The sequence below is a fragment of the Leucoraja erinacea genome, unplaced genomic scaffold (assembly GCF_028641065.1).
Source record: "Leucoraja erinacea ecotype New England unplaced genomic scaffold, Leri_hhj_1 Leri_73S, whole genome shotgun sequence".
Lineage (NCBI taxonomy): Eukaryota > Metazoa > Chordata > Chondrichthyes > Rajiformes > Rajidae > Leucoraja > Leucoraja erinaceus.
Window position 1 is genome coordinate 202,647 of NW_026576663.1, and position 14,286 is coordinate 216,932.

General features: G+C 47.3%; 1 protein-coding gene across 4 annotated transcripts in view; it reads right to left on the minus strand.

Moving 5' to 3' along the window:
• Positions 1-14,286, minus strand: part of pde10a (phosphodiesterase 10A) — a 398,667-nt gene that overhangs the window by 122,993 nt on the left and 261,388 nt on the right. For all 4 annotated transcript variants that reach the window (XM_055631370.1, XM_055631369.1, XM_055631372.1 and 1 more), the window contains 2 exons: positions 8,111-8,266; positions 7,426-7,476 (listed from right to left, as the gene is read on the minus strand). In XM_055631370.1, coding sequence (XP_055487345.1) covers positions 7,426-7,476; positions 8,111-8,266 — 207 coding nt within the window. The remainder of the gene's footprint in view (positions 1-7,425; positions 7,477-8,110; positions 8,267-14,286) is intronic.

Consider the following 14,286-nt stretch of genomic DNA (forward strand, 5'->3'; position numbering starts at 1 on the left):
TCACACAAAAAATAGTTGGTAACTGTAATGAGCTGCCTGTGGAGGTGATGGAGTTACCGAGACAGCTACTTGAATGAGCAGGGCACAGATAAGTATGGAGTCCATGCAGGTAGGTGGTAGTAGTAGAGAAAGACATGGTGGTCACCATGAACGTGGTTAGCTAAAAGGCCCGTTTCTATGCCGTATCATTTTGTACTACTAAATGAGTCCTTCGAGGTAAACTTAGAGTTGACAACCGTCTCAAACACTTTCGATCCTTGCCTTTTCCGGGTTTGTGACTTGCCATTGAAGATCTAAAAGCTACCTCCAAAAGGGAGGTGAGAGTTGTAGAGATAGGCATGATATTCACCATGGTGGGCTAAAGGGCCCTTTTCTATGCTTCATCCAAAGTGCACCATGAACTAGTACATGGTCAGATGATTAGCCTAATTGAGTGAGTTTCATTGAGAGAAAACTAAAAGGAAAGGAGTTTGTTTTTTTAGAGCAGGAATGCGAATAACCAGAGGAAAAAAAAAAGTGATTGAGGTAAAAAATAGACAGGAAATAATTTTTTTAATTCAGCAAGTATATTGGTAGAAGAGGTAAATGTAATTGGAACTTGCAGAACGATACTGGATATCGACATAAAGAGGAAGAAAATGTAAGAAAAGATTCAGGGTGTTTAGACTAATTAAAAAATAATATTAAAAACACCAATATTAGTGCAAAACAAAACAGAAGCCTGAAGTCCCAAGTACAACCTGGACAGATTGTGGTTTGAAGTTTAGTTAGTGTTTGGATTGTTTAATAGCCTGATAGCTGTTGGGAAAGAACCCGGAGATCAGTTTTCAGATTCCTATAACTTCTTCCCAAAAGCAGGAATGAAACGAGTGTGTGGCCAGGGCGAGGCAGCACCTGTTATTGATCTCTTCATTGCTGTGAAGGTCAGTACCTGTGATGGACTGGGTTGAGTCGACAACCTTTGTAATCTCCTTTGTTCCTAGGCGTTTGAGTTGAAGAACCAGACCGTGATGCAATCAGTTAACATGCGCTCCACCATACAAGTTCAAGAGAGTATACATCGACACACTGAATCTCCTCAATCTTGTAAGGAAGTAGACCTGTAGATGAGCATTCCTTATAAATTGCATCAATGTGCTGTGTTCAGGAGAGATCTTCGGAGAATTGCATGCCCATGAACTTGAAGTTGTTGAATCTCTCCTATCGATGAAGACAGGTTCATGGATCCTCGACCTTCCTCTTCTAAAGTCAATAATCAGCTCCTTGGTCTTACTGACACTAAAGGCAAGTTTGTTGTTCTGGCAACATTCACACAGACAATTATCTCCCTCCTATACTTTGACTCATCAATTCCCATAATTCGTCCAACAACGGTGGTGTCATCGGCAAATTTAAAGATGGAGTTGGGACTGTGTCCAGCTGCACAGTCATAGGCATAGCAGGGAACTGAGCACACAGCCTTGAGATGCCACTGTGCTGATGGTTATCGAGGAGGGGCCGTCGTTGCCAATTTGTGCCGATTGTAGTCGATTGATGAGGAAGTCTAGCATCGAGTTGCAAAGGATCTGCTAACATTGGCCTCTTTGACTAAGATTACAATTCCGTCAGGGGCTATGGGGGCCCAAGAAGGCACATAGGTGGGCGGTACAGTGTCACAGTGGTTGTGTTGCTGCCTTACAACACCAGAGACCCAGGTTCGATCCTGACTACGTGTGATGTCTGTACGGAGTTTGTACGTTCTCCCTGTGACCGTGTGGGTTTTCTCCAGGTGCTCCTGTCACTGCCCAAGCTCCAAAGTCGTACAGGTGTGTAGGTCTTCACTGGGCTTCACCTCTTCCTACCCAGCCTCCTGCAAAACCTACATCCTTTATGCCAATTCTTGCATCTCCGCCGCATCTGCTCCGATGATGAGGTGCTCCATACCAGGATATTCGAGATGTCCTCATTCTTTAGGGAACGGGGGTTTCCGTCTTCTCTCACAGACGAGGCTGTCACATGAGTTTCTTATGTCCCATAGTCCTGCTCTTGCTTTCCCTCCCCCCAGTAGCAACAGGGATAGTTCTCCCCCCTCACCTTATACTCCATCAGCTGTGGCGTACAACACATGATCCTCCGACATTTCCGCCACCACCAATGGGATCCCACCTCTAGTCACATCATCCCATCTTCACCCCTTTCTGCTTTCCGTAGAGACCGTTCCCTCCACACTCACCCGTTCACTCGTCCCTTCCAACCCAAACCAACCCCCTACCCAGGAAATTTCCTGTGCAAGCACAGGAGATGCAACACGTGCCCCTATACCTCGACTCCATCCAGGGACCCTGACAGTCCTTTCAGGTAAGGCAGAAGTTCACCTGCACCTCCTCCAACCTGATCTAATGCATCTTTTTTTTCGGTGTTTGGGACCTATATATCAGTGAGACCAAGCACAGACTGGGTGGTCATTTTGCTGAACACTTACTCTCAGTGATCCTTAGCCGAAGAGATTCCTGGTTGCTAAACATTTAAACTCCCCTTCCCATTCCCATACTGAGCTTTCTTTCTTGGGCCTCCTCCACTGTCAGAGTGAGGTCACACGCAAATTAGAGGAACAGCACCTCATATTTTGCTTGGGCAGCTTACAGCTCAGCGGTACAAATATTAATTTCTCTAATTTCAAGTAACCCCTGCATCTCTCCCCCCCCCTCACTCTTGTCATCCTACCAGTTCCACTGTTTGCATCCCTGTATCCCTCCCGTTATCACCTCTTCCCCAGCCAACAATGGGCCTTTATGGGCTCCACCCTTCCTTGGTCATCTGCTGCCAGCCCTGATTTGTTCTCGCCTTTTCCTACCTCTAGTTCCCCTCCTTTCCCCCTCTACTTTCAGTCTGAAGAGGGGTTCCGGCCAGAAATGTCATCCATCTTTTTTCTCCAGATGCTGCCTGAGCCACTGAGTTACTCCAGCACTTTGCGTCTACTTTTGGTTTGTGAGTTAATTTGCTTAAAGTAAAATAGCAAATTGTCCCGAGTGGTTGTAGGATAGTGTTACTGTATGGGTGATCAGTGGTTGGCGCCGACTCGGTAGAATTATTTTGGAGGGGGTCGAGGGGAGGTGTTTATGTATATAACATTAAAATGTTATGATTCAGTTACAAAGAAAATTGGAAAGGCCTTCATATGTTGAGATGAATATACAAAAGATAGAAGTTATACTGCAACTGCACAAATGCCTGATTAGATCACACCTGAAGTGCCATGAACAATTAAACCCCCTTTTCACGGTGCGACTTGACGCAAGAGGTAACCAGAGTTTGCAATCGTGGGAACCTCGTGCGGTAACAGTACGGCATTCGTGGACCACCGTGGCGCTAACGGCAGGTAATCGTGTACCTTGGGTACTCGGGAGAAAATTCAAACATGTTTGAATTTGTCCAAGAGTGTCTTGTACACTTTTGGTTGAGCATTGCAACATTTTATGAACGAAGTGTCCCGTGCGATATCCTAGTAACTCTTGCGGTCACCGTGGGAACTCCTGCGAACGGTGAACCCGGAAGTTGGATAGAGTGAATCCAGCCAGTTTGCTATTTACATACAAATCTAATAAAACTAGCTAACAATCATTTCATTAATGTCAGTGTGTCTGTTTTTGTCTGAAAGCAGTTTCTAACTGGAGGAACTCCGCGGGCCAGGCAGCATCTACGGAGGGAAATTGACAGGCGAGCCTTTCCTCAGGCTGCCTTATCTCTCTACCCCCCCTACTCCCACCCACACACACAAATGCTGGAGAAACTCAGCGGGTGCAGCAGCATCTATGGAACGAAGGAAATAGGCAACGTTTCGGCCCGAAAAGTTGCTTATTTCTTGTGTATGTTTCAGAAGGAACAGCAGATGCCGGTTTAAAGATAATGAGTTCGACGGCAGGCAGCATCTTTGGGGCGAAGGAATGGGTGACATTTCGGGTCGAGACCCTTCTGATATGCTGCTTGTCCCGCTGAGCTACATGTTGTGTCTATCTTCGTTTTAATCCAGCATCTGCAGTTCCTTCCTGGCAGAACCCGATTGAAAGATGAGAGGCTGGGCGATAGAAATCATTAAATGAATTAAATAACTAGATACCTGTCTAATCGTATCTACGGGATTGAACAGGCTAGATGGAGGAAGAATGTTCCCGATGTTGGGTGAGTCCAGAACCAGGGTCCCAGTTTTACAGTCAACCGTGGGAATTCTTTAATTACAGCGGGAAACCTTCAGTTTCCCAGGGGGTCGGGACGGGACTGGAGTTGGGAGGGAAAGGTGGGGGAGACAGATGGGGGTGACTTCATTTACTGGCGGTGGGTGTCTGTCACTGAAACAGGCAGGTAAGATTTCGCATCCACCTTGTGTGTGCGTCTCTCTCTCTCTCTCTCTCTCTCTCTCTCTCTCTCCCTCTCACACAGGCATGAATGGAGGAACTCCGCGGGCCAGGCAGCATTTACGGAGGGAAATGGACAGACGACCCATTCTTCAGGCTGCCATATGTCTCCCCCCCCCCCCCCCCCCCCCCCCAACTCCCACCCACACACGCGAATGCTGGAGAAACTCAGCGGGTGCAGCAACATCTATGGAACGAAGGAAATAGACAACGTTTCGGCCCCGCTGCACCCGCTGAGTTTCTCCAGCATTCGTGTGTGTGGGTGGGAGTTGGGGTGAGGGGAGAGACATAAGGCAGCCTGAAGAATGGGTCGCTGTCCATTTCCCTCCGTAGATGCTGCCTGGCCCGCGGAGTTCATCCATTCATGCCTGTGTGAGAGAGAGGGAGGGAGAGAGAGAGAGAGAGAGAGAGAGGCAGTCCTGGTCAGTCCTTTGAAGATAGACACCAGTTGCTTGGAGCAACTCAGCGGGACAGGCAGCATCTCTGGAGAGAAGGAACGGGTGGCGTTTCGGGCTGAAAGTTTCTTCAGACTGAAAGTATCACCTCTCAGTAGATCATAAAATAACACAATAATCACGGTCAATGTGAGATACTGTCTTTATTCATATTTGACAAAATAAAAAGACGACTTCTTGCACATATTGAGAGAAGGTGCATCACACCAAACAACATTTGTCTAAAAAAACACAGATTATTCTTCAGCTCATTAAAGAGCTCGGGTGAAAAAAACGAATATAGTGTGTGACAACAAAGTAACATCATTTGTGCCATGTGATTAACTACACTACAGTCCACGATGTTCATTCGGGAAAGATCGGGAGACGGACAAGTCACTCGCACAAATGACAGAATTGCTGAGTACCGTGGGAACTCTTTACTCTACCCCCGTTATATCGTGTGATATCGTGCTAGACCACGACCGCTCCACTCTGGCTACATCTTGCGTCAAGTCGCCCCGTGAAAACGAGCCATTAGAGGTATTATATCTTTGGAAAGAAATCATGGCTTGGAGGAAGATCAGAGAAGTTTAACCAGACTGATACCTGGATACTCAAGGTCTAAATTACAGAGCGAGATTACTGAAACTAGATCTGCTGTTTCTGCGATTAGAAGATGAAAGTGTGATTTGATGAAGGATTTTGAGATACTGTAAGGAACGTAAGAGCAGCCAAAGAGCCACCTGAACTAATGGGGCAAATCTAAAAAAGTAGACCAGGGCCTTTTAGGAATTAAGTTTCTTACATTTAAGAGATTCTATACATTTACACGCTCTGCGAATTAATGCAAGGTCAACCATTTATTGGATTATTTAAATTGATGGCTGTTGAGGGCTGAGAAAAAGGCACAGATCAATTATTATAAATCAGCTGTTGCATGGCAGAATAGAGAGAGGCAAGAGAATCAATGTTTTATTGTCATATGTCCCACATAGAACAATGACATTCTTACTCAGCAGCAGCACACCACAATATGTAAACACAGTTCACTGTAACAATATAATAAACGATAAAGAAAAAGTTCAGTGTGTGTATATATACACACACACATATATACAGTATACATAGAAGGCAGACACAAATTGCTGGAGTAACTCAAATTCAAGTGGACAGCTGGACAGGCAGCATCTCTGGGGAGAAGGAATGGGTGACATTTCGGGTCGAGACTGTTCTTCAGTCTGAAGATGGGTCTTGACCCGAAACATCACCCATTCCTTCTCTCCAGAGATGCTGCCTGTCCCGCTGAGTTACTCCAGCATTTTGTGTCTACCTTTGATTTAGACCAGCATCAGCAGTTCTTTCTTACATATATACATGCATACACATACACACACGTGCACACACATATATATATATATATATATATATATATATATATATATATATATATATATATATATGTATAGATATATATATGCACACACGCAGGGCTCAAGGACCTAAAGCTTACTTATTTCCTATATTCATAGATAATCTGCATTACACCAGAGAATGAATGAGATAAATGTAATAGTATATGTATCCGTCAATACATCAGTATATGCCTCAGCTGTAAACTGTTCATCAGTGTAGCTTTGCCAATGAACAGAGTAGTAGGGCATTCTCGAGTGGAGCTTGCAGATTTTGCATGGTGACCAGGAGCAATGGGAAGCTTTATGCCCCTGTCCGACTTAGGCAATTGTTTAGGCGAATACAGGTGATTAGGCTGTCACCACATGGTCGCCTGGGTGTTGCCTATATGGTCTCCTCAGTCGCCCAAAGAATCGTAGCAATTTTCTGGTCGCCGCTGGATTTTGAAATGCTCAAAACTTTTTGGCGACAGTCGGCGACCGTGGGCTTGTCGTAGCTTGACTTCTCCTGAAGTACGTGCTATGGTAGGTTGTTGCCAGGATGACGTAGGTTGTCACCGGTGCTGACTTTGGTGAATTCCATTGGCGACTATCTACGTCAACCTGCGACTGAATTGTCTTACCCTGTCGTAGCTTGCCGCTGGTGGACTTAGGTTGTCGTGGGTGTGATCGCAGGTGGACGTCCTATAGTTCGCCGGTTGTCGGTAGCTTGCCGTAACTTGACGTCGACTAGGTGGTAGGTTGTTGTAGACATTGTCGTAGACATTGTCGTAAGGGGGTTCAGTCGGCGGTTTATCGGCGACCTGCTACGACTATGACAGTCGCTGGCAGTCGCCGAAAGAATCGCCTAAGTGGGACAGGCCCATTAGGGTTATGCAAAATATTCATTATAGCATTCTGAGTGCTGTCAGATGCTTGAGGAACTGTGCTAGATATGGAAAATTATACAACACTAAAGAAGAAAACATTTACATTAACATTGCTCTGAATATTTTATTTGGGCTGCAATTCCATGCATTATTCTAGGCACGCAAACAAATACACATGATACCCTCTAACTTCCATAGTTTGTTCCATCACTTCCAACAATCTACTTTGGTAATTGCTGCAATTACCTTAAAATAATTGACATATTTTCGTTGCTAAATAAAATGATATAAAATCAGAAAACAGGGAAATCTTTCTTACCTGGACTTGATTAAATGCTACCAAAGCCCACACTAAATTTGCAGTGGCAACCTGAAGCAAAAAGCATCACAGAAGGTCAATCAATATTGTCCAACTAAATTAGGATAACATTTTTGTTCTCTTTTGTAACTTTCATTCTGCTTGTTCTAAAGGCATCATCTCAGTTTTTGGATGGTCAGCTTACTATCACCCCAGTAAATACTCAATTTTCATATATTAGCCTCGAGAATGTGTTGTCAAGGCTATTTGACCTCTGGGGCAATAACTAACTTAATTCTAATGTAAGCCAACGTCTATCAATACTTTGGATGCTATTGGATACTAATTAGAAACAGAAACCAGACTGAATTTCTGCACTTCCAACACTATGGATTCTGATCAATTGTTTTTTTTTCAAATAACTTCTGCTGAGATCAGCTTCCAGTTTACTGCCCTGTTACAAATGGACTATATATATATATATATATATATATATATATATATATATATATACTCACTCAGTCAGTCAGTCAATCTCACAGACTCTATAATAGGTTTTACTTTCTCCTGCAGTGGTAAATGTGCATCATAATCAATCATCAGTGTTTTATAGGTTCATATGTTTTCAAGAATATATTTGGAGTGCTGCCTTATTTGAAGTTTGGCTAAAAGTGCTAATTGGACAATATCTACAGTTGAAACAAACCTTTTGTTGATTGATATCAAAAGGATCGTGGCCAAAATCTCGATGCAATTCTAAAACGCCTAATAATTCATCTGAAGCGTTGATTATTGGTAAACTGAGAACAGATTGGACCGCAGTTCCTGTGTCCAGCCCTGTCCCTTTTGGAAATCGTTTATCCTAAAAAGAAGGAAAAGAGAATGTTCATATAAAATTTTATATTTACAAATATGAAATGTTTCTGATCTGGAGGGGAACCTGTAAGTGGTGATGCTCCTATAGGCCTCCTTACATTGTAGTAGAGATTGTGGGCTTCAGAGATGACATTAGAATAGCTATCTATCAGCTATGAAAATACCTTGGATGTCTGAAGGGACTGAATAGTACTTGACACTTAATAGTTCAATCCTGAATTGTTCCAACTTTTGCTGCACACGGGTATCGGTTGCTTCATCTCTTATTTATACTTTCTAACGCATAGAAAATATAGTGAGTTATTCCTTAGAATAGATGGGTGTAAACAATGGTGCCCTCTGGTCCACTCTATATTTTGGTTAAATATACCCTGATATTTACTGACAGAGATATAACTCTGCTCTCACTCCCCACTCGTAACAAGGGCAGAGTCCCCCTTGTCCTCACCTTCCACCCTGCCAGCTGTCACATACCACAGATAATCCTCCGACATTTTCACCACCTCCAACGGGATCCCGCCACTGGCCACATCTTCCCATCTCCTCCCCTATCGGGTTTCCGCAGAGACTGCTCCCTCCGTAACTCTCTGGTCAATTTGTCCCCTCCCACCCAAACCACCCCCTCTCCTGGTACTTTCCCTTGCAACCGCAGGAAATGCTACACATGTCGCTTTACCTCCCCCCTTGACTCCATCCAAGGACCTTCCAGGTGCGTCAGAGGTTTACCTGCACCTCCTCCAACCTCATCTATTGCATCCGCTGCTCTAGGTGTCAGCTGCTCTACATTGGTGAGAGCAAGCGTAAGCTTGGCCATCGCTTCGCCCAACACCTCCGCTCGGTTCTCAAGAACCAACCTGATCTCCCGGTGGCTCAGCACTTCAACTCCCCCTCCCGCCAACGGAGCCGTGGGGCAGGAGAACGCCAGCGGAGCCGCGGGGCTGGAGAACGCCAGCAGAGCCGCGGGGATGGAGACCGCCACCGGAGCCACGGAGCAACGGAGCGACAGAACACCAGCGCGCACCAAGCCAGCTCGGCCGAACAGAAGCACCAACAGACGGCGACGGGTACGAAAGTACCGCCGGGGACACAGAGGTGGGTTAAAGGTCAGGTTAGAGCTAGCCCCACACAGGCCAGGTTAGAGCTAGCCCCACACAGGCCAGGTTAGAGCTAGCCCCACACAGGTTAGAGCTAGCCCCACACAGGTTAGAGCTAGCTCCACACAGGTTAGAGCTAGCCCCACACAGGCCAGGTTAGAGCTAGCCCCACACAGGTTAGAGCTAGCCCCACACAGGTTAGAGCTAGCTCCACACAGGTTAGAGCTAGCCCCACACAGGCCAGGTTAGAGCTAGCCCCACACAGGTTAGAGCTAGCCCCACACAGGCCAGGTTAGAGCTAGCCCCACACAGGCCAGGTTAGAGCTAGCCCCACACAGGTTAGAGCTAGCCCCACACAGGTTAGAGCTAGCCCCACACAGGCCAGGTTAGAGCTAGCTCCACACAGGCCAGGTTAGAGCTAGCCCCACACAGGCCAGGTTAGAGCTAGCCCCACACAGGCCAGGTTAGAGCTAGCCCCACACAGGTTAGATCTAGCCCCACACAGGCTAGTGATTCCTAGCCTTTTCCTCGCCAACGTGCGCTCACTGGCAAACAAAATGGACGAACTCCGGCTAAGGATCACCTCCCACAACTGGATCAAGGACTGCAACATCCTGATCTTCACAGAAACTTGGCTCAACATCAACGTTCCTGATAGCGCCATCCAGCTAACGGGGCGTCATTTACTCGGAGCGGACAGGACAACAGACACCGGTAAGACCAGAGGTGGGGGTCTGTGCATTTATGTATATAAAGCATGGTGCACAGACTCCACCATCATCGAGAGTCACTGCTCAGTAGATGCAGACCGTTCTATCTGCCCAGAGAGTTCACCTCCTGTTGTGACTGCAGCCTATATCCCTCCTGATGCCAATGCCAAGCTTGCAATAAGAGCTGCATACTGCCATTAGCAATCAACAGACGCACAACCCGGAGGCAGCCTTCATTGTTGCGGGTGACTTCAATCACTCCAACCTGAAGACTGCACTCCCCAAATTCCACCAACGTGTCTTCTTCCCCACTATAGCAGACAAGACACTGGACAAAGTCTACACTAACGTGGCTGAAGCTTACAAAGCCATCCCCCCCCGGAACGTCGCCTATTTCCTTCGCTCCATAGATGCTGCCTCACCCGCTGAGTTTCTCCAACATTTTTGACTACCTCAAATATTTATTGAGTTTTACCAAGGAGGAGCTAGCAATAAATAGGGAACAAAACAGTAAGTGTTTCAACAATCATATTAAAAGGAAATAGCAGCTAGGATAGATGTTATTCTTTTACAGATGAGACAACTGAATTAATACTGAGAAATAGGGAAATAGAGAAACTCTAGACAATTATTTGACATTTGTACTCAAAGGACAAAGGACAAAGGACATTTAATATCACATACACTAATTGGTGCAGTGAAATTTGAGTTACCATGCAGCAAACAAATAAGATAAACACAACACTATATAATTTAACATTAAACATAAAAACTTCCCCCACAGCAGAATCTACAGGCAACAAAGTTCAGTCCCCTTCCTCTTGTTCACCCGTGGTCGGGGCCTATTGAGGCCTCTGCAACGCCACTACGGGCGGCCCGATGTTCAAGCCCTCTCGCTGGGTGATGGAACTCCGGCGTCGGAAGAACACTCTCAGCGGTTTGGAGTTCCGAATCGGCCGCTTTCTACCGGAGACCACGGCTCCCGAAGTCCGCAAGCCGAGCTGGGCGGAGCTCCAACACTGCAGATCTCGGTGAAAGATCCCTGGGCTCCGCGATGTTTAAATCAGCGCTGCTCGCGGCTTGAAGCTCCACAGACCACAGCTCCACCATGTTAAAGTCGGTAGTCCCAGCACTCCAGAGCTTCCAACACGGCGACCCCAGTAAGGCATTACCCCCTCCGCAATAGCACTTCAGTGCTGCGCCGCTGCTGAAGCTCTGGCCGGTGTCCAGCAGGAAAGGCCGCGGCAATCCAGATGGCAGGCCGCGAGGAGGGGGTGAAGATGCGGCTCGGAGGAAAGACACATCCTCAACCAGGTAGGGACTGTGAAAAACTGTTTCCTCCATCCCCCCCATCCCCCACATAAAAAGACTAAAAGACCAAAACAAAACCTTTGACAGACTAAAAATAAAAAAAGGATGAAAGGACGAACAGCTGCAGGCGAGGCTGACACACTCGATGGCGCCACCCACCACTACTCATGATAAAACACTAAAATTATCCCAACAATAGTAAACTCTCTAGTGGCAAAAAGTATAAGATTAAAGAAAAGCTCACAAGCAATCTAATGAGGCTAACAGTTAACAAGTCTAGCCTGCATTTTATGAGAAGTAGCTGCATAGACAGTGAATGCATTGGTTAGAAAGCCACAACTAATGCTCCTATTCAAAGGAGAGAGAAACAAGAGACTGACCATAGGCAAGTCAGCGTAACACTTATCATTGGGAAAGGAAAGCTAGAATTGTATTACTAAAGAAGAGGTTGCAGGATATTTAGAAAATTATAATATAATCAAGCATAGTCAACATGGTTTAATGCAAGGGAAATTGTGTTAGACAATTGATTATAGTTCTTTCACATAGTTATAGTTCTACCGTCGCCTCCGCCTCACAGCGCACTTCCATGGGAAGGAGTCCTCGCCCCCCAATGATGACCCCTTTTCCCGTCTCCAACGCATCCCCTCCTCGTGGAACCCCCCTCGTAACATCCCGGCTCTGGAACTCTTTATTCAGAACTGCCGTCGCGACGTCAACCGCCTCAACTTCTCCACTCCCCTGTCTCACTCCAATCTCTCCCCCCCTGAACGCACTGCCATTGAATCACTCCTCAAAAACCCAGATTGGGTTATCAAACCAGCCGACAAGGGAGGTGCCGTGGTAGGCTGGCGCGTCGATCTCTACAAAGCTGAGGCCACGCACCAACTCTCGGACACCTCCTCCTACTTACCCCTGGACCATGACCTCACTGACGAGCACCAGGCCACCATATCTAGCACCATCACCGACTTCATCAATTCCCACGCCCTGCCCGACCAAGCTTCCAACCTCATCGTTTCCCAGCCCCGCACGGCCCGTTTTTACCTTCTCCCCAAAATCCACAAACCCGGCTCTCCCGGCAGACCCATTGTCTCTGCCTGTTCGTGCCCCACTGAACTCATCTCCACATACCTTGACTCCATACTATCCCCCTTGGTCAAATCCCTTCCCACCTATGTTCTAGACACCTCAGACACTCTCCGCCCTCTCTACCCCCTCATCTTCACCATGGATGTCCAGTCACTCTACACCTCCATCCCCCACCAAGATGGTCTCAAAGCCCTCCGGTTCTTCCTCGACCAGAGGAGCAACCTATACCCAGCCACTGGCACTCTCCTCCGCCTAGCGGAGTTGGTCCTCACCCTCAACAACTTTACGTTTGACTCCTCCCATTTCCTCCTAACACAAAGCGTAGCTATGGGCACACGCATGGGCCCCAGCTACGCCTGCCTCTTTGTCGGGTACATTGAACAATCCTTGTTCAATACGTACCAGGGCCCAATCCCCGACCTCTACCTCTGTTACATTGATGACTGCTTTGGGGCCACCTCCTGCACCCACACAGAACTGACTGACTTCATCCACTTCACCACCAACTTCCATCCGGCACTCCAATACACCTGGACCATTTCCGACACTTCCCTACCATTCCTTGACCTCACCATCTCCATCGCAGGGGACAGAACTCTGACCGACATACACTACAAACCCACTGGATCACATGGCTATCTAGACTACACGTCTTCCCACCCTGCCCCCTGTAAAGACTACATCCCCTACTCCCATTCCTCCGCATACGCCGCATCTGTTCCCAGGATGAGACGTTCCATACCAGGGCATCGGAAATGTCCTCGCTCTTCAGGGAACAGGGATTCCCTTCCTCCACCATAGATGAGTCTCTCACCTGGGTCTCTTCCATACCCCGCAACACTGCTCTCTCTCCCCATCCCCGCACTCGCAACGAGGGCAGAGTCCCCCTAGTCCTCACCTTTCACCCCACCAGCCGGCAAATACAACAAATAATCCTCCGCCATTTCCGCCACCTCCAACGTGACCCCACCATTCGCCACATCTTCCCATCTCCCCCTATGTCTGCCTTCCGCAAAGACCGCTCCCTCCGAACTCCCTTGTCAATTCTTCCCTTCCCTCCCGTACCACCCCCTCCCCGGGCACTTTCCGTTGCAACCGCAAGAAATGCAACACCTGTCCCTTCACCTCCCCCCTCGACTCCATTCAAGGACCCAAGCAGTCGTTCCAGGTGCGACAAAGGTTCACCTGTATCTCCTCCAACCTCATCTACTGCATCCGCTGCTCTAGATGTCAGCTGATTTACATCGGGGAGACTAAGCGGAGGTTGGGCGATCGTTTCGCCGAACACCTCCACTCAGTCCGCAATAACCTACATGAACTCCCGGTGGCTCAGCACTTCAACTCCCCCTCCCATTCCCAATCCGACCTCTCTGTCCTGAGTCTCCTCCATTGCCAGATTGAGCAACACCGGAAATTGGAGGAACAGCACCTCATATGTGGCATGAACATTGAATTCTCCCAATTTTGCTAGCCCTTGCTGTCTTCTCCCCTTCCTTAACCCCCGAGCTGTCTCCTCCCATCGCCCCGCCCTCGGGCTCCTCCTCCTCCCTTTTTCCTTCCTTCTCCCCCCCCACCCCCCATCAGTCTGAAGAAGGGTTTCGGCCCGAAACGTCACCTATTTCCTTCGCTCCATAGATGCTGCTGCACCTGCTGAGTTTCCCCAGCAATTTTGTGTACCATAGTTCTTTCATATGTTTTGAGCAGAGTGGATAAAGAGAGGCTAGATGATATAACATAATGGGATTTCCAAGTATTTGACAAGTTATTAGGAAAGGGAAGATAAATGGATAGAGGACTGG